Below are 26,277 nucleotides of genomic sequence, written 5' to 3'. Positions count from 1 at the left end.
ATCTCAACTTGACCTAATCCTATTTCAAGCGCTCAATACCCATGTATGGCTGGTGACTACCATACTGGACAGACAAATCTAGAGGAGGCCAACTAACAAACAGGCAGCTACAATGTAAGGTCATAAGTGCAATGACAGGGCACACTCCAGGGGGCCAGAAGGGGCTCATGACTCAACTGGGGGAGGAGTATAGAATTGGAAAGTTTGGGAATCCCCTAGCTGTCCAGTGGTTAGGACTCCACGCTTCCACTGCAAGAGGCATGGGCTCATCGCTGGTCGGGGAACTAAGATCCCGCAAGCTGTGCAGTGCGGCCAAAAAACTAAAAGATAAATAAATAATCGGAAAGTTTTCCTGGAGGTGACATCTGAGTTCAGTCTTGGAGGACAGGAGGGTTAGCCAGGCCTTGGGAACAGTGAATGCAGTTCCAAGCAGAGTGAAAAGTAGGGGCAAAAGCCAGGACAGAAAACAGCCCAACTATTCTTCTTTCAGAGTGACTAAGCATCATGTGCTCAGCCAGGGACGATGCTGACTGGAGACAACAAGGACCAGACTGAAGAACATGGAGTTTGTGCTGCAGGCATCACAGGAAAGTCTGGAGCTAGTCAGGGAACTATCATGTGAGGGCTTCACAGAGATTCCGGTGGAAATGGCAGCCTGAAGGGGTGCCTCACCCAGCCTGGGAGCCTGAGGTAGGCAGGAGTCAGAGGTTGCTTTTGGAGGAAATAAGGCCTGAAAAAATGGCCAGGATCCCCCAGGAAAGGTTACTCTGGGCAGCAAGACCAGCCTAAGACCTGGCGCCTGGAGAAATGAAAGTGTGAGTGTTTCAGTGGGGGTGTGACACACGTTGTGTGTCTCAAATGATGAGAGAGGAGGCTGGAGAGCTTGGCGGGCACTACAACATTTAGGGCTTCCAACTCCAGGCAGAGGAGTTGGGATTTTTGTCTTGCGGTAAGCCCTCTCGCTGTGGAAGGATTTTGAGCTGGGAAAGGACAAGATTAGTTCCAAATTTTTGAAAGGTCTGTTTGCTTATTTATGTTGGCGGGCTAGAGAGTGGAAGCTGGGGGACTACGGAACAATCAATCTGGTGCTGAAATCTACATGAGAAAGAACGAGGCTTGAGCTACGGAAGGGGCGGTGGGGATTGAGAAATTCCTCCAAAATCTTGATGTTCATGCTCAAATGCCTGATTTTAATGCCCTCAAGAATTTCAGAGCTGCAGAAGGGAGTCAACATGCGAAAATATATTAGCATTACCACCCACGTGTTACATACTGTCCGTGCTAAGACATTATTATGCTAGGTACTTTCATACGTGATTTTATTTAATTTCTCTAAGAGGTTAATCCGTTCAGTTTTCAGTGAGAAAACTGAGGCGCAGAGAGGGAGTTCATTGCTCAAGGGCACGGTGGCAGCGACTAAGCGAGACGCGGAGGCCCGACACCCCACACCACACGCCACAACCCCCAACCCTCGACCAGAGAGTCTTTTTTGCGTCTTTAGTTCCCACCTTCAGAGGCCAACTCCCTTCCCCACACCTCCCTCCGTTTCCCCGCCCCCCGTGGCCCTTCTAACCCAGGCCAGCCTCTCTATGGTTCCCCACCCCCACCCCTCTACCCACACGCTGCCTCTCGTTTGCCTCCCACCCTGGCCTCTCTATCCACCGCCAACTTCTCCATGGTCCCCCTTCTCCCTGGTTCTGTACTTATCGGCTCCTCCTCTAAACTCCACAAAATCGGCCATCAGCCCCCCCACCCCGCGCTCAATACCGATGCATGCTGCCTCTGAGCTGCCTCTCTGGTCAGGCCGAGCGGAAACGGCTGCCAATGGGGAAGTGCTTTTAGGGAAGGCCCTGCAAAGGAGGGACCCCGCACTTCTAAGGGGTGACCCTGTGCTAAAGCGGCCCATTTCAGGCCCTTTGCGAAAATGCTCTGGCCGGAAACACGAGGCCCAGAGAGGAAGGATCCAATTTGCACTTGGGCCCACCTCTAATAAGTGGGATTCCAAAAGGATTACTCTCTATAGGAGTTTCCTGTTTCTTCTTTCATTTTTGTTCCGACAGTGTCAGAGACAGACAAGGAAATCGGGAAATGCCCGCCTCCTTACACAGACTGGGGGAAATGAGGCCAAGAATGGGGAAGGAACTTGCTCAGAACTAGTCAACCAGGAACCAAATGGGAATCAAGCCAGGGTCTCCTGGTTCCCAGTTCCCAGAACCTCGGTGGTTTTTCTGTTTTAAAATAGGTGAAGTAGATAGTAACAGCAAGGCTCCTAAAAGAGGCATGCAGGACAATCACATCCAGGTTCCACTCTGGTTCCCAACCTGATCTACAGGGATTCTCCTTAACACATAGCAAAGCAGATGTAATTCTTTCCCTCAAAAGTAGTTAAGCATAACTGCAGAGGTGGATTCACCATGAAGCTAATGAACCTTAAGCTTCCAAGGCTTCTCACTTGCACAAGGCTTTCCCTGGGTAGTGAGTGTTGACAATTCAAAGAGTACTTAAGATTAGTCACTGCTTTAAAAAAAAAAACAAAAAACTTGCACCTAAATGTCCAGAGACAAATGAATGGCTAAAGAAGATGGGCCGTGTATATACAACGGAATATCACTCAGCCATAAAAAAGAATGAAATAATGCCATTTGCAGCAACATGGATGGACCTAGAGATGATCATATTAAATGAAGTCAGACAGAGAAAGACATATATCATATGATATCACTTATATGTGGAATCTAAAATATGATACATATGAACTTACATACAAAACAGAAAAAGACCCCTCAGATATGGAAAACAAGCTTATGGTCGCCAAAGGGGAAAGGTGTGGGGGGAGAGGGATAAATTAGGAGCTTGGGATCAACATATACACACTACTATACATAAAATAGATAACCAACAAGGACCTACTGTATAGCACAGGGAACTCTACTCAATATTGTGTAATAACCTATAAGGGAAAAGAATCTAAAAAAGAATATATATATATATATATATATATATATATATATATATATATATATATACATACACATATGTCTCCAAATCACTGTGCTGTACAACTGAAACTAACACAACATTGTAAATCAATTATGCTTCAACTTAAACAGTTTTTTAAAGGATAAATAACATATTTTTTTAAAAAAAGCTTGCAACACTCTGCAACCTTAAATTCATAGGTGAAGGAAACTTGCTTAGAAGTTTCCCAAACTTGACAACAATACTAAAATAACTGTGAATGTGAAATTAAAGTTTAAGTTAATCGTAAAGAAATGTTTTGACCAATCACATTATAGGAAAGATCAGATAAACTTTCTGTTCTCTCTACAGAAAATGATATTATAATATTGTTGTCATATAAAAAGCCAATCAAGGAAAATAGAGGGAAAGCATTACAGAGCTGAGTCAGGTAGTAAACTAATTAAAATGCTATCTATATGTGCTTTTCAGTTTTGGGGGCTGTGCGTGGTAACTGTCACCTTTTGAATTTCATAATTGGTTGCAACTTATTTTCTCATGCTAAATAAATGTTCTCTTGTATACTTTTTTTTTGTATTTTACATTTTGTATTTCTAAGCTGTACAAGCTTCACACCCTACAAACCTGGATATGACCCTGTGTGTTCTCAGTAAACACTAGTGGGACTTCCCTGATGGCGCAGTAGTTAAGAATCTGCCTGCCTATGCAGGGGACATGGGTTCGAGCCCTGGTCCAGGAAGATTCCACATGCCATGAAGCACCTAAGCCCATGCGCCACAACTACTGAGCCTGTGCTCTAGAGCCCGCGAGCCACAACTACTGAAGCTCACACGCCTAGAGCCCGTGCTCCGCAACAAGAGAAGCCACCGCAATGAGAAGCCTGCGCACCGCAACAAAGAGTAGCCCCCGCTGGCCACAGCAAAGATCGTGCGCAGCAACAGAGACTCAACACAGCCAAAACAAAATCAATTAATTAATTTTTTTAAAAAAAGAAATGTTTATTGAATGAGTGAACACATATACCATTTTAAAATAAATAAATAAACACACACTAGTTATTATTGTCAGTATTACTGTAATCTGCAGACCCAATAGGAAGGCTTGAGGATGATCTACAATTTAAGGATGACTGTTGGCTTAGGACTTCAGACAGCCATAGTCACCATCTTCTTATTCATCCACACACTTAGGTATTGACTCATTAATTCAATACATGGCTACTGAATACCTGTATTCAGTACTGAATCCCCAGACATGAGTGTGGGTGGTAGAGACGCAGCAGGAAATTATACAGACGTGGTCTCTGCCTTCAGGGAGCTTACAGTCTGATAAGAATTGTCCATGGGATTGGTTTGACGTTTTCAAAAATCAGATTTAAAAAGTCATCTACAGGGCTTCCCTGGTGGCGCAGTGGTTGAGAGTCTGCCTGCCGATGCAGGGGACACAGGTGCGTGCCCCGGTCTGGGAAGATCCCACATGCCGCGGAGCGGCTGGGCCCGTGAGCCATGGCCGTTGAGCCTGCGCATCCGGAGCCTGTGCTCCGCAACGGGGAGAGGCCACAACAGTGAGAGGCCCGCGTACCGCAAAAAAAAAAAAAAAAAAAAAAAAAAGTCATCTACAAACTCTCTCCACCCCACATTTTATTATGACAATTTTCTTTTTTTCTTTCTTTCTTTTTTTCTTTTTTAATCTTTTGGCCACACTGCACAGCATGTGGGATCTTAGTTCCCTGACCAGGGAATTGAACCCCGGGGCCCCTGCATTGGCAGTGTGGAGTGTTAACTACTGGACCACCAGGGAATTCCCAGAAATTTTCAACCACAGAGAAAAGTTGAAATAATCACATAGTGAACATGCATACACCTATTATATAGGCTTATAACTTTTAAATATCATTAGAGGTTGATCCTAAAAGAGCATCATGTTCAGCTGATTCTTTTTTTTTAAGATTTAATCTTATTTATTTTTGGCTGCACTGGGTCTTCATTGCTGTGCATGGGCTTTTCTCTAGTTGCGGCGAGCAGGGGTTTCTCTTGCTGTGGAGCACAGGCTCTAGGCGCACGGGTTTCAGTAGCTGTGGTGCGCAGGCTCAGCAGTTGTGGCACACGGGCTGTAGAGCACAGGCTCAGTAGTTGTGGTGCGCGGGCTGAGTAGTTGTGGTTTGCAGGCTCAGTAGTTGTGGCACATGGGCTCAGTAGTTGTGGTGCGTGGGCTCTAGAGCACAGGCTCAGTAGTTGTGGTGCACGGGCTTAGCTGCTCTGCAGCATGTGGAATCTTCCCGGACCAGGGCTCAAACCCATGTCCCCTGCATTTGCAGGCGGATTCTTATCCACTGTGCCACCAGGGAAGCCCCTCAGCTGATTCTTTTTTTCGCAGCTTTATTGAGATCTAACTCACATGCCATATAATTCACCCATTTAAAGTGTACAATTCGTCACAGGTATGTGCAGGGTCACCACAGTCAACCTTAGAACGCTGCGTCCCCTCAGAAGGAAAACCTGCACCCTTTAGCTGTCACGTTCTTACCCCCTCAATTCCACTCCACCTCCCGCCCCAAGGAGCCGCTCATCTACTTTCTGTCTCTATAGATTCCCCTGTTCTGGACATCTCATATGAATGGGGTAATAAACTGTGATCTTTTGTGTCAGCTTCACTCACTATTTTAAAAAATTGAAGCACAGTTGATTTACAATGTTATACCAGTTTCAGGTGTATAGCACAGTGATTCAGGATTTTTACAGATTATACTCCATTAAGTTATTACACAATAACGGCTATATTTTCCTGTGCTGTACTATATAGCCTTGTTGCTTATCTATTTTATAAATAGTAGTTTATATCTCTTAATCCCACACCCTTATCTTGCCCCTCTCTTAATAAACTTAAAAGCTTTTACACAGCAAAGGAAACCATCAACAAAACAAAAAGACAACCTATAGAATGGGAGAAAATATTTGCAAATGATTTGGCCAACAGGGATTAATATCCAAAATATATAAACAGCTTATACAACTCAATATTAAAAAACTAAACAACCCAATCAGAAAATGGGCAGAAGACCTGAATAGACATTTTTCCAAAGAAGACGTACAGATGGATAACAGGCACATGAAAAGATGTTCAACATGGCTAATTATTAGAGAAATACAAATCAAAATGTTGAGATATCATCTCCCCCCTGTCAGAATGGCTATCATCAAAAAAATCTACAAATAACAAATGGTGAGAATGGTAATAATGGTGGAGAAAAAGGAAACCTTCTACACTGTTGGTGGGAATGTAAACTGGTGCAGCCACTATGGAAAACAGTACCAAGGTTCTTCATAAAACTAAAAATAGAACTACCATATGATCCAGCAATTCCACTCTTGGATATATACCCAGAAAAAAAACAAAAGCACTAATTCTAAAAGATACATGCACCCTAATGTGCATAGCAACACTATTTACAATAGCCAAGACATGGAAGCAACCTAAGCGTCCATCAACAGACAAAAGGATACAGAAGATGCGGTATATATATACAATGGAATACTATTCAGCCATAAAAAATGAAATTCTGTCATTTGCAGAAACAGGGCTGGACCTAGAGAATATTATGCTTAGTGAAATAAGTCAGAGAAAGACAAATGACAAGACAAATTCCACTTATATGTGGAATATAAAAAATAAAACAAATAAATGTATATAGCAAAATACAAACAGACTCAGAGATATAGAAAACAAGCTAGTGGTTACCAGTCGGGAAAGGGAAGGGGGGAGGGGCTTCTTCACTGACCAGAATACTTTCAAGGTTCATCCATGTTGTGGCAGGTATCAGTACTTCCTTCCTTTTTGTGGCCAAATAAAATTTCATTTTATGGATATACACCACATTTTGCTTATCCATTTCTCCGTCAATGACATTTGGGTTGTTATGAACAATGCTGCTATGAGCATTTGTTTACAAGGTTTTGTGTGGACATATATTTTCATGTCTCTTGGGTACACACCTATGAGTGGAATTGCTAGGTCATATGGTAACTCTATCAGTCAATTCATTTAAAAGACAGGAGAGGGCTTCCCTGGTGGCGCAGTGGTGGGCTTCCCTGGTGGCGCAGTGGTTGAGAGTCCGCCTGCCAATGCAGGGGACACAGGTTCGTGCCCCGGTCCGGGAAGATCCCACGTGCTGCGGAGCAGCTGAGCCCGTGAGCCATGGCCGCTGAGCCTGCACTCCGCAACGGGAGAGGCCACAACGGTGAGAGGCCCGCGTATCGAAAAAAAAAAAAAAAAAAAAAAAAAAAAAGACAGGCGATCCAAGTCCAGAGAGGAGAGATGACGTGCTCAAGGCAGGGACAGAAAGAAGTAAGGCTAACACCCACCCCCCCAACTTCTGATTCCAAGTCCAAGACCCTTACTGACATTTTTTTAGTGGTTCCATGTAGCCAGACTTGTAGCCTCAGGTCATGCAACAGACTGTTAGTGTAGTGCCAATCCCTGAGGGTAACAGACAAGAGGGGAAAAGGCAAGGAATCCACAATTACTGAGCACCATCTGGTTCCCAGAATTACGCTAGACTGTAGCACTCTCAAAGGGAGAAAGGACATCACTTGCCCAAAATTGTATAGCAAGTGGATAGACGGATCTGGATCCAGGTGCATCTGACTTCAAAGCTTATGGTCATTCCACTGAACTATGCCCTCCTCTTCAAATATTTCATATTCTCAGTGTTAATATTCTCAATATCTCAATCTTCTATATCCATTAATTCAGTTATTCATTCACTCATCTGTTCATTCATTCACCAAACATTCACTGAGGTATTTATATGCCTCCTCTCTGTGGATGCAAAGATGGAATTGACTCTGCCCTCAAAGAAGGGAGAACAGAGGATGAGTTTCATGCTCTAAACCCTGTGCCATGAAAGATCTCATTTAATAAAGAGAATCTCAGTGGAATACCATTTCACACAAGTCAGACTGGCAAAAATTGAAGTTTGACAAGTATTGTTAAAGATGTCAAGTAAGGGGACTGCCCAGTCATCGGTGGTGGATGTGTAAACTGGTAACAATTGTAGCTAATACACGGTGCCTACTTTGTGCCATAAAACACTTTATGCATAATGACTCATTTCATTCTCATAGCACCTTACACTTAACTGTGTTGAGTAAATACTATTATAATTTTTGTTCTGCAGATGAGGCAAAGGAGAAGGTTGACTTTCTATTAGACACAGCAGGTACATACAATGCCTAAGGCCCAGGACACTCTTAGGAGCCCAGGAAAAACATTTTAATTTTAAAATCAGAAGAAAAAAGAATGTAATCCAGACTAGCTTATGTTTGTCTTTATACCAATACAGATATAACATACAAGTTTAAATATACTTTTTGGAATGAAGGAGGCCACAAAGGCACAAATGCCAGGGCCCAGGAAAGCACTGGAGACCATGAGTGGTTAAAGAACTTACCCAAGAGGGACTTCCCTGGTGGCACAGTGGTTAAGAATCCTCCTGCCAACGCAGGGGACATGGGTTCGATCCCTGGTCCGGGAAGATCCCACATGCCGCGGAGCAACTTAAGCCCGTGCGCCACAACTACTGAGCTTATGCTCTAGAGTCCAAGAGCCACAACTACTGAGCCCATGTGCCACAACTACTGAAGCCTGTGCCCCTAGAGCCCATGCTCCGCAACAAGAGAAGCCACCGCAATGAGAAGCCTGTGCACCACGAGGAAGACTAGCCCCCACTCGATGCAACTAGAGAAAGCCCGCGCACAGCAACGAAGACCCAATGCAGTGCTCCCTTCAGCAGCACATATACTAAAATTGGAACGATACAGAGAACATTAGCATGGTCCCTGCGCAAGGATGACACACAAATTCGTGAAGCGTTCCATATTTTTGGAAAACATAGGCAGAACACTCTATGACATAAATCACAGCAAGATCCTTTTTGACCCACCTCCTGGAGAAATGGAAATAAAAACAGAAATAAACAAATGGGACCTAATGAAACTTAAAAGCTTTTGCACAGCAAAGGAAACCATAATCAAGACGAAAGGACAACCCTCAGAATGGGAGAAAATATTGGCAAATGGAGCAATTGACAAGGGATTAATCTCCAAAATTTACAAGCAGCTCATGCAGCGCAATATCAAAAAAACAAACAAGCCAGTCCAAAAATGGGCAGAAGACCTAAATAGACATTTCTCCAACCTGTATAAAGAAGATATACAGGTTGCCAACAAACACATGAAAGAATGCTCAGCATCATTAATCCTGAGAGAAATGTAAATCAAAACTACAATGAGATATAATCTCACACCAGTCAAAATGGCCATCATTAAAAAAATCTACAAACAATAAATGCTGGAGAGTGGGCAGAGAAAAGGGAACCCTCTTGCACTGTTGGTGGGAATGTAAATTGGTACAGCCACTATGGAGAACAGTATGGAGGTTCCTTAAAAAACTAAAACTAGAACTACCATACGACCCAGCAATCCCACTACTGGGCAAATACCCTGAGAAAACCATAATTCAAAAAGAGTCACGTACCACATTGTTCATTGAAGCTCTATTTACAATAGCCAGGACATGGAAGCAACCTAAGTGTCCATTGACAGATGAATGGATAAAGAAGATGTGGCACATATATACAATGGAATGTTACTCAGCCATAAAAAGAAATGAAACTGAGTTATTTGTAGTGAGGTGGATGGACCTAGAGTCTGTCATACAGAGTGAAGTAAGTCAGAAAGAGAAAAACAAATACCATATGCTAACACATATATATGGAATCTAAAAAAACAAAGAAAAGAAAATGGTCAGAAGAACCTAGGGGCCAGACCGGAATAAAGATGCAGACCTACTAGAGAAGGGACTTGAGGACACGGGGAGGGGGAAGGGTAAGCTGGGACGAAGTGAGAGAGTGACATGGACATATATACACTACCAAATGTAAAATAAGTAGCTAGTGGGAAGCAGCCGCATAGCACAGGGAGATCAGCTCAGTGCTTTGTGACCACCTAGAGGGGTGGGATAGGGAGGGTGGGAGGGAGGGAGACGCAAGAGGGAGGGGATATGGGGATATATGTACATGTATAGTTGATTCACTTTGTTATAAAGCAGAAACTAACACACCATAGTAAAGCAATTATACTCCAATAAAGATGTTAAAAAAAAAAAAAACCCAATGCAGACCATAAATAAATAAATAAATAAATGTTCCTTTAAAACAAAAAAAAAGAACTTACCCAAGATTTCCCAGCTCGTAGGTGGTGGAGATATTATGACGAGCAGTTGGGTGATATCTACCAAATTGAAGATGGAAGTTGAAGATGTTCCTGTTCTTTGATCCAGCAACTCAACTCTCAGGTATATAACTTAGCGAAAACTCCCATCTGGGTTCAAGGAGATGTAAGCAAGAATTTTCATAGCAGTATCATTTGTAATCATCAAAAACTGGTTACATTCAGGTACCACCTGACACTGGTCAGAATGACCATCATTAAAAATCTACAAATAATAAATGCTGAAGAGGGTGTGGAGAGAAGGGGACCCTCCTACACTGTTGGTGGGAATGTAAATTGGTGCAGCCACTGTGGAGAACAGTATTGAGGATCCTCAAAACACTAAAAATAGAATTACCATACGACCCAGCAATCCCACTCCTGGGCATATATCCAGAGAAAACTCAAATTTGAAAAGATACATGCACCCCTATGTTCATAGCAGCACTATTTACAACAGTCAAGACATGGAAGCAACCTAAACGTCCATCGACAGATGATGGGATTAAGAAGTTGTGAGATATAAATATTTCATTCTTTTTTATGGCTGAGTAGTATTCCATCACATATATATCCATCATATATTCCATCATATATCTATGATGCAATACTATTAAGCCATAAAAAAGAATGAAGTCATGCCATTTGCAGCAACATGGATGGACCTAGAGATGATCACACTAAGTGAAGTAAGTCAGAGAAACACAAACATTATACAGTATCACTTACGTGAGGAATCTTAAAAATAGTACAAATGAACTTATTTACAAAACAGGAACAGAGTCACAGACATAGAAAACAAACTTAGGGTTACCATAGGGGAAAGGGAGAAGGGATAAATTGGGAGTATGGGGTCAGCAGATGCACAGTACTATAGACAACCCGCAGCGCGCTGGCCACGCATGTGTCTCTTGCTTCCCCAGTGTTTGGACTGAACAGACCCAAGGGCGCCCCTTCCTCCAGACTCTGACCACCCTCCAAGCTTTTTTCCAGTCACAACCTTGGAATCACCCACTCAGCTCTCCTCGGCCTCCCGGACCAGCCAACACCATTTTCTGAGCTTAGCTCCTTGTCGCCGACCAAGCATGAGCTCCCAGATTCGTCACAATTACTCCGCCCGGTGGAGGCCGCCGTCACCCGCCTGGTAACGTGCATCAGCCGCTCTCCCACACCTACCTGTCTCCGCGCTTCTCTTTCGACCTGACGCAGCAGCTCGCGAGGGCGTGAGACATCGTTTCGCAAACTGACCGAGGAGAAGCCGGAGGGCCCGAGCTCACTGGAAAAGGCAAAAGCAGCGCTGTGGCCGCGCCCTCTTCCAGGACGTGCCGAAGCTGTCCCAGGAGCCGTGGGTAAAGCCCAGGACGCCGTGGAAGCCGCCCGGCTGACGGAGAAGAACCTGCGCCAGGCCCTGTGGGTCCGCAGGCCCTCGGTTCTCCCCACGCAGACTCCACCTCTGGACTTCCTGGAGCCACTTCCTGGATGAGCAGGTGAAGCTCATCAAGAAGATGGGCGACCGCCTGACCAACCTCCGCAGGCTGCTCGGCCCCCAGGCTGGGCTGCGCGAGCCTCAGGCACCACTAGGAGCCCCTGGAGCCCAGCGGCCTGTGAGGAGCCCCTCTGGCGTCAGGGCTTCTGCCTGCAGCCTCTCCCTGCAGCCACTGGGCAGCTTGTTAACCGCCCTGGAGCCCTCTCCGAGCCCTGGGCCAAAGGGAAACAATAAAGCTTTCTGCAGCAAAAAAATTAAAAAATAAAAAATAACCAACAAGGATCTACTGTATAGCACAGGGTACTATATTCAACATCTTGTAATAAATTATAATGGAAAAAATGTTTAAAGGAATATTCCTATCCAAAAAAGAATATATATGTATATATGCATATATATATATGTATATCAGAATCACTTTGCTGTACACCTGAAACTAACACAATATTGTAAATCAGCTATACTTCAATAAGAAGGAAAAAAATTGGAACCAACCCAATGTCCTTCAACAGGAGAATGAAAAAATGTACTATGACATCATCACCAGTGGGCTATCACACCAGCATTGACAGTGAGTGACTAGACTACAGGTATCCATGTTTACAAATATAAAAAACAATGTCGAGGGGGCAAAAAGTTAGAGAAGCTTACACTAAAATGATATCATTTATCCTAAACATGTTAACATACGCAGAACAATATCACGTTGTATCAGATATGTAGCAAAATAGGAATGCATACATGGGAATGATAAACAGAAAATGCAAAACCTAATAACCTTAGGGGAGGGAGGGAGGAAAATGGATGGGGGGTACACAAAGGGCTTAGACTGCTTCTGTAAAGTTGTATAGTCTTCTAAGTTTATTAGTGAGGATAGGGAGCCATTTATATGATTCCAAATAATTTTTGTATACAGAAATGGTTCAAAATAAAATTAAGAAAAGACTCTCTAGGACTTCCCTGGTGGAACAGTGGTTAAGAATCCACCTGCCAATGCAGGGGACAAATGTTCGATCCCTGGTCCGGGAAGATCCCACATGCCGCTGAGCAACTAAGCCCATGCGCTACAAATACTGAGCTCGCGTGCAACTACTGAGCCCACGCGCCTAGAGCCTGTACTCCACAACAAGAGAAGCCACCACAATGAGAAACCCGCACACTGCAACAAAGAGTAACCCCTGCTCGCCACCACTAGAGAAAGCCCACCTGCAGCAACAAAGACCCAATGCAGCCAAAAGAAAAAAGAAGAAGAAAAAAGACTCCCTAGGTTTATCAGACAAGATACAATAGGTTCTGCTGCAGTAACAAACAACCCCAAAGCTCGGTGGCTTTAACCAAACAAATGATAATTTTAAATGCTATATATCCAAGGAAGATGAGCATCAGTTTCTGGTCACTGTAGATACATACTCTGGAATTCAGGCTGATAGAAACTTCACTTCACCCAATAGATCCCCACACACAGAACAGCCTGGATGGAAAGTGGTGAACAGCTTGCTGGCTCTTATCTTGTGCTGAAGTTGACACACATTGGTTTCACTTATAGTTCATTGGGCAAAGGGAATCACATGGCCACGTCTAACCGCAAAGGAAAATGCAATCTTATCACGTTCCCATAAGGAGAAACAGAGAATTTAGGAATGACCTTCATGTTTAGCATCTCCTACCCTGCCCTGCCAAGAAAACAACTTAAGGTTGTTCCAAAGATCTTGCATATCTCTTTCTTTCTTCCTTTCTTTTTTTTTTTTTTTTTCTTTGCGGTATGTGGGCCTCTCACTGTTGTGGCCTCTCCCGCTGCGGAGCACAGGCCCAACGGCCATGGCTCACGGGCCCAGCCGCTCCGCGGCATGTGGGATTCTCCCGGAGCGGGGCACGAACCCGTGTCCCCTGCATCAGCAGGCGGACTCTCAACCACTGCGCCACCAGGGAAGCCCACATATCTCTTTCTTATTAGGTTTTACAACCCTCTACAGTTTTGTACATGAGAAAATGCAGGCACAGTCTAGAGAAGTATGTTGACCTCTCCAAGGTCACGCACCCAGGCCATGAAATTAACAGTTGGAGGGCTAAGACCTCAGCCCTGTCCTTGGTGCTGCCGAAAACCGCCAGTCTTTGGGCTCTTTCCTCCAAAAGAGCGTTTCCCGGGACTTCCCTGGCGGTCCGGTAGTTAAGACTCCGCACTTCCACTGCAGGGGGCACGAGTTCATCCCTGGTCGGGGAACTAAGATGCCGCATGCCATTGCGCGTGGCTGAAAAAAAAAAGCGTTTCCCAAACGTCACACCACCTAAGGACTTTTGCAAATAAGTCCCAGTATCACCAGTGTTGCTGTTTGCTGAATATCTTTCTGCAAACGGACTTTAAACACCTTACATTCATAAACTTTGCCTCACTAGGTTATCACGAGCCATGCAGAGGAGGTGACCACAAAAATGTGTAACATGAAAAGAGAACAAAGGTTATTCAATTCTGGTCAGTGTCAACTGACTGACAGAGCTTACTCATATAGGTTAAAAAGAGAAATTCGAATTAGTTCGCAGCCACCCAGTAACCCACGCAGGCTGTCTCCTGCGGGAACTGACAGGAAATTAGGAAGAAATTCATCACTTTCTCCCCGGGGAGGGGGAGACCCGGCTCCCGGGAAGCCCCGGCCCGTCCTCCAGTGCGCCTGCGCCGAGGCGCTGACGCCAGCCCAGGCCACGCCCCCTCCCGGAGCGATCGCTGTCCTCGGGGGCGGGGCCTGGGCACAAGATGGCCGCTGCGCGCCCGGAGCCCCCGAGTCCGAGCTCAGCGGCCCCGGAGCCGAGATCCCCGGAGCCTCCGGACCTGGTGCGGGCGAGGAAGGGGCTTGGGCGGGGGTCTCGAGGCGGGAGGAGGGCGCGGGGGGCGGGGCCAGGGCGGGGCTTAGGGCGGGGCGGGGAAGGTATTTAGGGCTCCGGCCCTGGGGGCGGTGCTTCTCGGGGTGGGCGAGGGGTGGGGCTTAGCACGGAGCCTATGAGGGTGGAGGGGCGGGGCCTGAGTGGGGGTGGAGCCTGAGGAGGGGGTTGGGCGGAACATCTGAGCTGGGGATAGGTCCAGAGAGAGGAGTCCCAGGGATGAAGTTTGTCTAATTAGGGGGCGGAGCCTTCAGAGGGCGGGGCCTCAGAAATTCTAAGGTGGGAGGTTGGGAAGGTGACCCTGAAAGACAAAGGTGTGGGGTTATGGTTGGGGCATGCACGTTGGGGTGGGGGGATGATTCTGCAAGGGTCTGAGTGATGCGTCCTGATGCCCAGGGGAGGATTTGGGGGGAGAACTGACTGCTCCAGGTGACCTTGGAACCCCACTCAGGATGGGAGAGTATCTGAGGACAACCATTCATTCAACAGACATTTACTCAGCTCCTACTTGGGCTAGACAGATGGAGACGTGAATGAGACACATAAGCTGTATTCTTTTGCAGCTTGCAGTTGGGTAGGGAAGAGAGACAACAGACGAGACTTACTGTGTTACGTTCTATAAAAAAGAGTGAGCTGATAGAGTTGGGGGGTAGGGAAGCTAAATTTAGACGAGAGAAGTCGGCTGTGTGCCCGCTTATATTTACACTAGGGTCAGAGAGATAAGCCGGAGCCGGATCATGATGGATAGTAGATGGCGTTTTTGGATTTTAAGAGCAGTTGGAATCGTGGGATGGTTTTGAGTGGGAAAAATGACTGCCGTCTGATTTCCGTTTTCAAAAGGTCATTCGGGCTGCTTTGGGGAGGTGGGTTATAAGGGAGCAGGCGTAGGAACAGAGTCATTCAGAGGGTCAGGGGGCTTGGCAAGAAATGATTGGCTTAATTGTAAGTGGGTTGGAGGAGAGAAATGGCTGGATCTGCGATATATTTTGGACAGGAGGGGACGTCTTGGTGGTCATGGCAGAATCTCTGGGGAAGGAGAGCTGAATCTAGAAATTAAGGGGCTCAGTATGTTACAGAGTGTGTTTTAGTAAGGCATGTTGGGGAGGCCTTGAGGCAGAGTCCACAGGCTCCTTGTTTCTCCCCTCCCCCCTTCACCCAGGTCCTGGTGCCTGATGACAGCCGCCCGGCCACGCCCCCGAGTGACCTCATCGAGATCCAGGTGGTGAGGGTGACGGGCACCACGCTGGTACCTGAGCCCCCGGAGCCAGGTTCTCTCCACTGTGCCTTGTGCCCAGCTGTCTTCCGGCTGGTCTCCGAGCTGCTGTTCCACGAACACGGCCACCTGGCGGGGGCTGAGGGTGGTGGGCAGGGTGGGGACCCAAGCCGGTGTCATGTGTGTGGCCACAGCTGTCCAGGCCCCGCCAGCCTCCGTGCCCACTACAGCCTGCACACGGGAGAGCGGCCCTACCGCTGCCCGCTCTGCCCCCGGGCCTTCAAGGCCCTGGCACCTCTGCTGCGGCACCAGCACCGACACGGGGTGGAGCCGGGGACCTCTCAAAGGCCTCCGGAGGCGGCGGCGGCTCGAGAACAGCGGCCGGGGGTGCCCCAGGAGAGGTCGGAGGTGGTGATGGCTGCGGCGGCCGCAGGCGCGGCGGTGGGGAAGCCTTTCGCCTGCAGGTTCTGCGCCAAGCCGTTCCGCCGCTCCTCAGACATGCGAGACCACGAGCGGGTGCACACGGGCGAGCGGCCCTACCACTGCGGCGTGTGCGGCAAGGGCTTCACCCAGTCCTCGGTGCTCAGCGGCCACGCCCGCATCCACACTGGCGAGCGCCCCTTCCGCTGCACCCTCTGCGATCGCACTTTCAACAACTCCTCCAACTTCCGAAAGCATCAGCGCACCCACTTCCACGGGCCGGGACCGGGGTTGGGAGACTCTGGAAGTCAGCTGGCATCGGGGGCCGACGGGTCAGGGAGTGGGTGTGGGGCAGGAAACACTCTGGAAGAGGGACGTGGGGAGACCGCCAAAGTGAAGGTGGAGATCGACCAGTAGTCCGGGAGAGCAGGAACGTGGGAGGTCGGCGGCAGGTTGCAGGGGAGGGGTGGGTGGGAGACGGAGGCAGGGGAGGAAGGGGAGAGGCTGGGGGAGAGGTGACATAAGAGCCCACGGAGATGGCAACGAGCGGCCAGGGTGGGCGAGCAGAGGGAGAAGCGGGCTTAGGACGCTCACAAACCACACAGCACCTGCATGAGATTCAGAGGAAGGCAAAGAGGCAGCCCTGTGGATGCCCAGCGAAATGCAAGGAACACGGGCTCGATTTCATTGCCCCATTTGCCCCCCTGACGGGTTGTCCTTGCGCAAGACACAGCTTGCGGCAGCAGAGCTGAGCGCTGCAGAGGGGGTCCAGGATGGAACCTTTTGCCTACCTCACTGGATTGCACTGACCATGGGATGCCTACCCGTCCTCAGGCAGAAGACGCCCACCGGGTCCTCCCTAAAGAGACTGGGACCCCATCACCTCAAAGCCAGAGGGTCCCCAAGTCATAGCCAAGAGCACTCAAGTCGCAAGGATGGAAGCCGGACCCTAAGAATTTTGACTGCAGGAGCTGCTAGGCCTGCTCCCACGTGGTCCGTCCCTGAGCCACCCAGACTCCTCTTCCAAGGCCTGAAAACCCAGACCACGAACAGTCACCAAACATCCCCCTCCTAAACCTTCAGGCTCAGAGCCCATGGTCCCCCAGGTCTACAAAGTAGCCTCAAGTTTCTCTAACTAGCTTCACTCCCAATTTGAAGCAAACGGCTTACAGCCTGGTCCCAAGCTATGCCAAGGAATGGCTGGTGGGTGGCAGTGTGGTGGCCTGGCTGGCGTCGGGCGGGTGGGGAACAGGAGTTGGGTCACTGGGGGGTTGGGCAGAGGAGAAGCTGGAGGTGGGAAGCCTCCAGTTCTATTCCCATTAAAGGACTTTATGAAGGGTTTTCTCTATGTTGGTCTTGTGTTCCAGGGCTGGGGGTAGAAGGGCCACACTGTGGTCCTGGCCCTGGCAGTGAGTTGCAACTCTCTCCAGACCTCTGTTTCCTCATCTTTAGAAGGGGGTGGACAGCTTCCGGCTACTCAAAGAAGCTATATCGTTCAGCTCTGGGACTGGGGGTCAGGGAAGTTTGGCAAAACAAAGGGACTCCTGTGTCAGGATACTAAAGAAGGGAGAGCCATGGATTCGCACCCCTTCCTGTCCACCCAACACCCCCATAAGCTGTCCCACAGACAACTCATAAGGGGAACAGAATTCAGTTTTTACCAAGGAAGTGCCCATGTTTCCCATCACTGGCATCACCACCCAAGCTAGAAGCCTTGGCAGGTTCCTTGAGTCTTTTTCATCCTTCATCCATTTATCTGACTCCCTATCAATTTCCCGCTGTTGAGTCAAATGTCTTCGGAATCTGAACGCTTCTTTTCATCATCACTACTCTTGTAGACCAAGCCGACAGTGGTTTCACACGTCCACGCCCTGCCCGCTTCATTCTCCATACTGTGGCCACGTGGATCCATCCTTCCAAAACTCAGATCCCAACCTTGTCACCAACCCACAGCTCCTTGTGGCCGTGAGAAGGGATTCCAAATGTGAGTGCCTACAGGAACTGTGGTGGCAGTGTAACTAAGTGAGGAAGGTGGCCGGGTTTGAGGGGAAACACCAGGACCGGCGAGGTGAGATAGGACCACTGACACTTGGGCTCAGCATTGGGATTTGACAGCGCTAGGGAAATGGCAGCAAACTGGAGAATATATGCCACGTCCAAAGAGAGCCACGGCTACTTGGTCCTGGGAGGGTGCAGGCTGTGTTGCTAGATCTTCCAAATTTTTCAGAAGTTGAATTAGTTCCTATTATGTAAAATCTCTTGATTTTCAAATGTTGGCAACTAACTCAGCCTTTTCTTTTTTTTAATGTATGGGCTAAACCAAATGTGTCAGTGTCTTATATCCAGCAGCTGCCAGCTTCCAGCCCCAGCTTCCAGCCCACAAGATCACCCAAGCTCCGCTATTTGGAATTCATGGCCCTTCAGGATCCAGTCTCCTACCACCAGCCTCTCAAACCACACCAACCTATTTGAAATTCTCTGGAACAGCTGGGTTGAGTTAGACACACAAAACCCTCCACCTGGAATTCTTTGCCCACTTTACCTGGCAAGCTCCTGTGGCTCTGTCGTCCTTCGGGCATCGTTCTCCTCCAGGAAGCTTGGTTAGTCCCCTAGTCTGATAAAGTGACTCTTCCATGCTCTCAGCCCCCGGTGAAACTTCCATGTCCTTTATGGTGTTCCACATCCATGTGACTTTTGAGCCCTGGTACGAGGTCTGTCGCCTGCTGGATCTCCAGCCTTAGAGCATGGTGGCCACACTGCCGCCCTCTCGTGGGTCAAACCGGACTCGCCCAGGCAGTGCCCCCTGAACCGGCTTTGTCTTCAGGTTTCAGTATTGAGGGACCCCGGACTGTAGTCCCAGTGCTACCACGAACTTCTTAGGTATCTTTGGAGCCTCTTTCTTCTCTACGACCTCAGCATCCTCTTCCGACAAGTAGGATAACTACATGAACCTTGCAGGTCATATATTTCACTGTTCCAAGAACCAAAATGAGGGCTGTGAAAGGGCTTTTGAAGCTCCCCTACGTCACCCTGGAGGGAGAGGTTACTATGAGCGAGCTGTATGATAAACACGCGTCTGCACAAGGCTGGAACCCAGTAATGGCTTACCGGTTCTCTTCCATCTCACTCGAGGGCAAGGAACACGTCCAATTCATGTTTCCCCAGAGTCCATCGAAGGACCCGGCAGACGGGGGCCTTGGGGAAATGTTGGCTGAGTGAACAAATGCCAAAAGCTTCTTGAAGGGGAAGGAGTCCAGGCACATCGTCAGTTCCCGAAAACAGCGACTTACCTGTTTTGTTCATCTCCCACTTGCCCGACTGGAAGCCTAGAGCCTGGATATGGTGAACCCGTGGTAACTACCAGCTGAAGGAGGAAAAGCAGAGAGAGCGAGGGTGAGGCAGGAGGTGTCAGGAAACCGAAATCCCAGGAAACAAAAGTTCTCGACCTTCGGTTTGTCAGTGTTTAATCCCCTCCCCCTGGGAGGCAAGAAAGGACTGCAGCGGCCCTGTTGGTAAGATTTATTATTCTCCGCTCTGTACAAGCCGCGTCTGCCACCCGCCGCCCACCCCCACGAACCAAGAGCGCCCAGTCCCCCCTTGTGCCCTCCCAAACTGCTCGCACTCCACTGTCCGGCCAGATTCCAAAGGAAGGGGGAGGGGCAGTTCAGGCCCATCTCCACCAAGCTTACTGGGGGACCGAACAGCTGCTGGGGCAGGGGGCTGATGAGGGCTACAAAACGGGGCTGGACGGAGGATCAAGTTCAGAGTCTTGATGGGAGGAGAAGGGGGCCAGAGAGGTCCAGACGGGAGTGGTTCAGGCTTGCGTTTGCATGACATGGGCCTTGAAGGAGGCTAGTCTGTCTGAAGTTCTGAAGGATGGATGGGACAAAGAGAGGAGGGGAAAGAGTCTGATCAGCCTCCCGAAGGGGCGAGTCCGAAAGGGGACACCTGATTGGAGTGGCAGATGGGAAGCACCCCCCCGCCCTGGTCAGGCATCCTTCCCGGGCAAGGTGCCCGTCCCTGCTCCAGGCCCCCCGAGGCCCTCGGCCTTGTGGGCCAGGCGGTGTTTCTTGAGGCCGTAGGTGTTGGCGAAACCCTCACCGCAGGAGGAGCAGCGGAAGGGCCGGCCGCCCTGGTGAGCCGCCAGGTGCTTGCGGAAGTAGCCAGGATCCTTGAAGGCCTTGAGGCAGGCGGGACAGCGGAGCTCGGGCCGCGGCGGCTCGTGCGCGCGCTGGTGGCGCAGCACGGAGCTCAGGTAGAAGAAGCCCTTGCCGCAGTGCTCGCAGCGGTAGGCGCGCTCGCCCAGGTGCAGCCGCTGGTGCTCCAGCAGGTTGGAGCGGTAGCGGAAGGTCTTGCCGCAGGCGCCGCAGCGCTGGGGCCGGGCCACCGCGTGCAGCCGCCGATGCTCCGCCAGGCTGGACGACTGCGCGAAGCGCTTGGCGCACACGCCGCACTTGAAGGCCCGCTCGCCCGTGTGCACCACGCGGTGCTGCCGCAGGTACCAGGAGCGCAGGAAGCCTCGGCCACACACGCCGCACCGGTAGGGCCGCTGCTCCGTGTGGCAGCGCTGGTGGCGCATCAGCAGGGCCGCCTCCCAGAAGCGCTTGCCGCACACCGGGCAGCGGAAGCCCCGCTTCTGCCGGTGGCTGCGGCGATGCAGGAGCAGGTCGTAGGCACCCGCGAAGCTCTGGCCGCAGAGGCCGCAGCCCAGGGTCCGCCGCACCAGGTGCACGTACTTGTGAGTCACGAGGCCCAGGAAGTGCTTGAAGCTCTGGCCGCACGTGGCACAACTGAAGCGCTCGGGGCCCGCACCAGCGGCCCCGCCGCCCCCGGCCACCGTCGCCCCGCTCGCATCGTCGCCCCCAGACACCCCTGCCAGCGCCGCCACGGCCGCCCCCACCTCCCCGGCCAGCCCGTTGTCCAGCACGTTGGCCGCATCGGTGCTGCTGGAGCCATCCGAGGGCTGCGGGCCGCCGGGCGCGGGCGGGAGCAGGCGCTCGGGAGCAGCCTGGTGGACCAGCTTGTGCCACATGAGGTTCTCGATGAAGCCGAACGTCTTGCCGCAGGCGTCGCAGCCGTACGGCTTCTCCGCCATGTGCGCCTCCTTGTGGCTCATGACGTGGAAGAGGTCCGGGAAGTGCTCGCCGCAGTCCGAGCAGGCATAGCTCAGTCCATCGGCGGCGCCCCCGGACGTGGCCGAAGCGCCCGGGCCACAGGCCCCCGCCGTGCCCTGGCTGGCGGGGAGGCCGGCGGCCCCGGCCAGGGCGCAGGGCAGCTGGAGTCGGTGCACCTGGCGGTGGCGGGTGAGGCTCTGCGGGTAGCCGAAGACCTTGCCGCACAGCTCGCACTTGTAGGGCCGCTCGCGGGTGTGCACTACGTGGTGTTTGCTCAAGTGGAAGGACTCGCGGAAGCGCTTCCCGCACACCGGGCACTGGTGGGGCTTCTCGCCCGTGTGGATGCGCTCGTGGCGCTTCAGGGTCTCGCGGCGCCCGAAGCCACGCCCGCAGATGCCGCAGCAGAACGTCTTGCCGGGGACGCTGGCGCCCGAGGCTCCAGCCCCGCTGGTACCGGCCCCGCCGAGCAGCAGCGGGTGAGCGCCCAGGAGCGGGACGGGCACGGCGCCGTACACCACCGCCGCCGCGGCCGCCGCCGCCTTCTCGCTGTCTGTGGCCGGGGGGTCGGGGGGTAGGAGGTAGGGTCCCGAGGGGAAGGTGGGCGGGGGCTGCGGGACAGAGGCCGTCGCGTCCTTGGGCGCGTCAGGGGCCGCGGGCGGGGCGTGGGCCGCCTTGTGCCGCAGCAGGCTCTGGGGCGCCGAGTAGGACTTGCCGCACAGGTCGCAGGGGTACACGGGCCTCGGCCCCGCCGCGCCCGCGCCCGCGTGGGCCGCCTGGTGCTTGAGCAGGTAGGCAGCGTCGCGGAAGGCCTTCCCGCAGATGCCGCAGGGCAGGCGCAGCAGGTCGGCCGAGTGCGTCTTCACGTGCCGCTTGAGGCTCTCCCTGCGGTTGAAGCTCTTGCTGCACACGGAGCACGAGAAGGGCTTCTCGCCCGTGTGGATGATCTGGTGCTGGTGCAGGTGGCTGGGCTTCTTGAACACCTTCCAGCAGAGCGTGCAGGCGAACGGGCCGTCGCCGCCCCCCGCTGCCACCGCCGCCGCCGCCGCCGCCGCCGCCGGAGGGGGCACCCCCAGACCCGCAGGGGCGGTGGGGGTCGCGTTGCCGTCGGCGGGGGCGGCGGGCGTGGCCAGGGGGCCGGAGGACGCCGAGGTGGGGGCGGCGGCGGCGGCGGCGGCGGGCGCGGGCGCGGGCAGTCCCAGCGGTGGGAGCGGCGCGCCTGGCTGCTGCGGGCCCCCCGCGGCCGGCGGCACGTCCTTGTGGCAGCGGCGGTGGCGGATGAGGCTGGAGACGTGGTTGTAGGTGCGGCCGCAGACGCCGCACTCGTATGGCCTCTCCCCCGAGTGCACCAGCATGTGCTGGACCAGGTGCGAGGACTGCTTGAAGGACTTCTGGCACACGCCGCAGGGGAAGCGCCGCTCCATCAGGTACTTCAGCCTCCGGAAGTAGCCCTTGTCGTCCTTGGCTGGATCGCAGGCCGCCCCCGCGGTGGGGCCCGGCGGCGTCTGCGAGGGCGCGGGGAGCGGCCCGGGCGTCCCCGTGGGGGCAGCTAGCCCCGGCGTCGCCCCCGGCCCGGATGCCGGCCCTCCGCGCTTCAGGTTCCCGAACAGGTGCTGGTGTCCCGAGAGGTCAACGATGCCCCACTGCGGGGCCGGGAAGGCGGCATCGAAGAGCGGAGGAGGGGGCGCCCCGAAGGCGGGCGGCAGGGGCGGGTCGGGCTTCTTGGCTTGGGAGGACGACGACGAGGAGGACGAGGAGGACGACGAGGATGAGGAGGGCACCTCGGCCTTGGGTTTGAAGGTGGACTGGGGCGGGTAGTCGTACTGCGGGGGCGGCGGCTGGGGCGGCGGCTGCGGCGGGGGCCCGGGGGCGCAGGGCAGCGCCGCCACCGCCTTGGCGTGCTCCCCGTACAGTTCCATGGGCTCGAAGCGCTGGTGGTTGAGGAACTCCAGGAAGTCGAAGGGGTAGCTCTGGAAGTGAACCCCGTCCTCGCCCCCTAGGCCGCTGCTCCCGCCGCCCCCGGCGCCGCTGCCCGCCGCGTTGGCCTCCATCCTGGGCGGGTGGGAGATGGGGGACCCTGCAGAGAGGAGGACGGGGCTGAGGAGGCAGGGCCTCGCGCGGGGTCCCCCAGCTGCGGGCACTGGAAGACGCACGCCCACGGGCTCGAGATCGGCTCCCTCCTCGTCCAGCCTTGCTCACCCGGCCCTCAGTCCTGCCACCCCGCGGGCCAGCCTTCCTCTTGGCTCCGCTGGCCCCACTGACCTCTCCCCCTTGGCCTGTCCCCTTTCTGAGTCCTCTTCGCTCCTCGTCCCCCTCCTGTTTCTCGGATGCCTTCTGTCTCTCCCCTTTTTTCTAGGCTTCTCACACATCTCTATCCATCCTGCACACCCTGCAGGCCCCCGACTTCCTCTCCTCAGATTCTGGTTCTTCCAGCATCCCTGGCTTCTGCTCTCCGTCCCTCGTGCACCCTCTCAGGCCTCCACTCTGGGTCCCCCCCAGGCCCTCTGCTCTGTAGCCCCCTCCCCCCCAACACACACACACTATCCCCAGCCCCCTGCTCTCAATCCCCTCACGTTTTGCCTTGTCAGATGATAATAAGTTTCCATCAGAGCGGTTAAGAGGGTGGCCTCTGGAGCCAGAATGCCAGATCTGAATCTAAGCCCTGCCATTCTCTGGCTGTGTGACCACGGACAAGTTCCTGAGCCTCTCTGTGCCTGCATTTCCCCATCTACAAATGAAGGTGACGGAGCACATCGCTACCTCACAGGGCTGCCGTGAGGCTCCAGCAAGCTATGTGTGTACGGTGGATGCTTCCCGGCATGCTGGACGGGATTCTGGTTAGCACTCTCACTGCCAGTAGCACGAAGAGAAAGTCAGGACAAATGAGGACAGCTGGGATGAAGTCAGTGTGGGGAGGGGGCATTCTTTTACTCTTCTTCTTACTAGGTAGGAAGGAGACTCTGCTTGCCTGGGAAGAACAAGTTCAGCAGCGCAGCTGGGCAGCCTGACACAGCAGGAAACACGTGGGCCCTGGCCCTGGGTTCAAGTCCCGTCTCCTTCCTGACCCACACCCTCTCCACTTCTAAAAGGGGGCGGTGACCCCCAGAAGGCAGGGGGGCTTAAGGGGGCTGAAATAGGAGTTAAGGAGACACAGCCGTTGGCAGAGCTCGTTCAGCCCCTGGAGCTATCTGTACCTCCAGTGACGTCGCACAGCTGGGAGGAGCCTGACGGCGGATGCTCCGGGAGCATGGGTTCCTGCCCCCTCCAGGATGGCAGTTACTCTCTGGGCGCCTCCTTTACAGGACTCTCACTCCAGGCTGCAGCTGTCCATGTCTGTCTACCCACCCCCCCAACCTCGTCTCCTGCAACTGATCTGAGCCTCAGACCCACCAGGGACCTCGGGCAACGCCTCCACTAAGCGGGTGGAGGGCCGGTGGGAGGAGGGCCCACAAGGTCTGCCATGATTCTTGGCCGCCATCCCCCTTCGCTGGGGGCCTGGCTCTGCGCCCAGCCCACCACAGGGGTCAGCGGGGGCTACCAACGCCAGGGCCCATCAGCCCCCATCCATCTGGCTGGCTGGCTCCCCAGACAGGTGAAAGGAGAGTGTCTCCTCCTCCCCTGCCCAGAGGTCAGTATCTTTAGCCTCCAGCTCTGGGTGTCCCTGGATGAGACTCAACATCCTATGGCCTTCACACTCCCCTAGTTAAGCTGATCTCCGGAAGCAGCAGAGGAGAGCCTGGGTGCTCGTGGAAGCCTGTGGGCAGAACCTGACTCTGGCAGACAGTGCTGGACTGGGCTGGGGGACAGGGAGAAAGAACATGGAGGAAGGGTGCACGGAGTAGAGGAGCACTGGGGTGTTACGGTGGGGCACGGGGGGAGGGGGTCCCAGGAAGGAAGCCCCGCCCTGGCGCGCCTCCATCAGAGCACATGTTAACAGCTAGCTCTGCCGGGGCATTTCCCACAGGCCAGCACCCTTCCAAGCAGGTCACGCACACTAACTCACTGAATCCCCGCCACGGTTCTATGAGACTATGACCCAGGGACTGTTGTTATCCCCATGTGACAAAACAGAGGCACAGAGAGGGCACGTGACTGGGCCAAGGTCACAGAGCGAGTTTGCGGCTGGACCCCACCACTACCACCACCACCACCACACACACAGACAGGATTGTTCCCTGAGGAGGACGAAGGGGAGGGTGGAACTGTGGGGACAGGAGCCTTATTTGGGGGTGCTGTCCGCATTATGAGGGACATTCATAGAAGGGGCCAGGTGGCTGGGGGAGGTATTTGCCATCCTGAACAGATGGAGAAGTGATGTGGTGAGGCCGTTCCCTCTTGCCTGGAACATTCTTCCCCAGACCTCAAAGCTCCCTCCTGTGCCTCCTTCAGGTCTCTGCTCAGGTGTCATCTCCAAGAGAGGGAATACCTCTGACCCCACCGCTCACCAGCCCCTCATCCTGCTGCATTGTTTTCACCACAGTCATTGCCACCAACTTATTGCGTATATTTCCTTTGCTATGTATTTACTGTCTGGCCTCCTCACCTAAGAGAGTGAAGACTTGGCCTGTCTTGTTCACCACTGGGCCCCTAGCACCTAGCACAGCACCTGGCACAGTGTGGGTACTTGATAAATATTTGCTGAAATGTGGGAATTAAACAGCGCCCTCCCAAATCACCAGAGGGTCTACAATGAGATCACAAGGAAAATTAGATGAACAAGAAATGGAAAAGCAACATACCAAAACAGGAGATGCAGCTAAAGCTGTGCTCGGAGATAAATTTATAGCTGTAAATGTCTACTGATACATATTTGTTGAATGAGTGAAGGGATGAGACTATGCTGACCAGATCTACCTGAGGGAGGAAGGGGGACATTTAGTGGAGATGCAGCTAATGTTGGCAGGGTGTTCCCAGGAGAATGAATTC

The 26,277-nt window shown here is 52.3% G+C and overlaps 2 protein-coding genes across 2 annotated transcripts; one reads left to right on the top strand and one right to left on the bottom strand.

The window, feature by feature from the left end:
- Positions 1 to 14,479: 14,479 nt before the first annotated feature.
- ZNF784 (zinc finger protein 784) lies at positions 14,480 to 16,657 on the top strand (the record flags this gene model as incomplete). The annotated part of the gene is made up of 2 exons (XM_079722946.1): positions 14,480 to 14,560; positions 15,767 to 16,657. The coding sequence occupies exons 1-2, from the start codon at positions 14,483 to 14,485 to the stop codon at positions 16,655 to 16,657; spliced, it is 969 nt and encodes a 322-aa protein (XP_079579072.1). The 5' UTR covers positions 14,480 to 14,482.
- Positions 16,658 to 20,228: 3,571 nt separating this feature from the next.
- ZNF865 (zinc finger protein 865) lies at positions 20,229 to 23,402 on the bottom strand (the record flags this gene model as incomplete). The annotated part of the gene is made up of 1 exon (XM_079724154.1): positions 20,229 to 23,402. One exon carries the CDS (start codon positions 23,400 to 23,402, stop codon positions 20,229 to 20,231), a length of 3,174 nt encoding a protein of 1,057 aa, XP_079580280.1.
- Between the last annotated feature and the right edge of the window lie 2,875 nt (positions 23,403 to 26,277).

The sequence above is a fragment of the Hyperoodon ampullatus genome, assembly GCF_949752795.1.
Source record: "Hyperoodon ampullatus genome assembly, chromosome: 18".
Taxonomy (NCBI): Eukaryota; Metazoa; Chordata; class Mammalia; order Artiodactyla; family Ziphiidae; genus Hyperoodon; species Hyperoodon ampullatus.
This window is presented reverse-complemented; position numbering and strand designations above follow the sequence as displayed.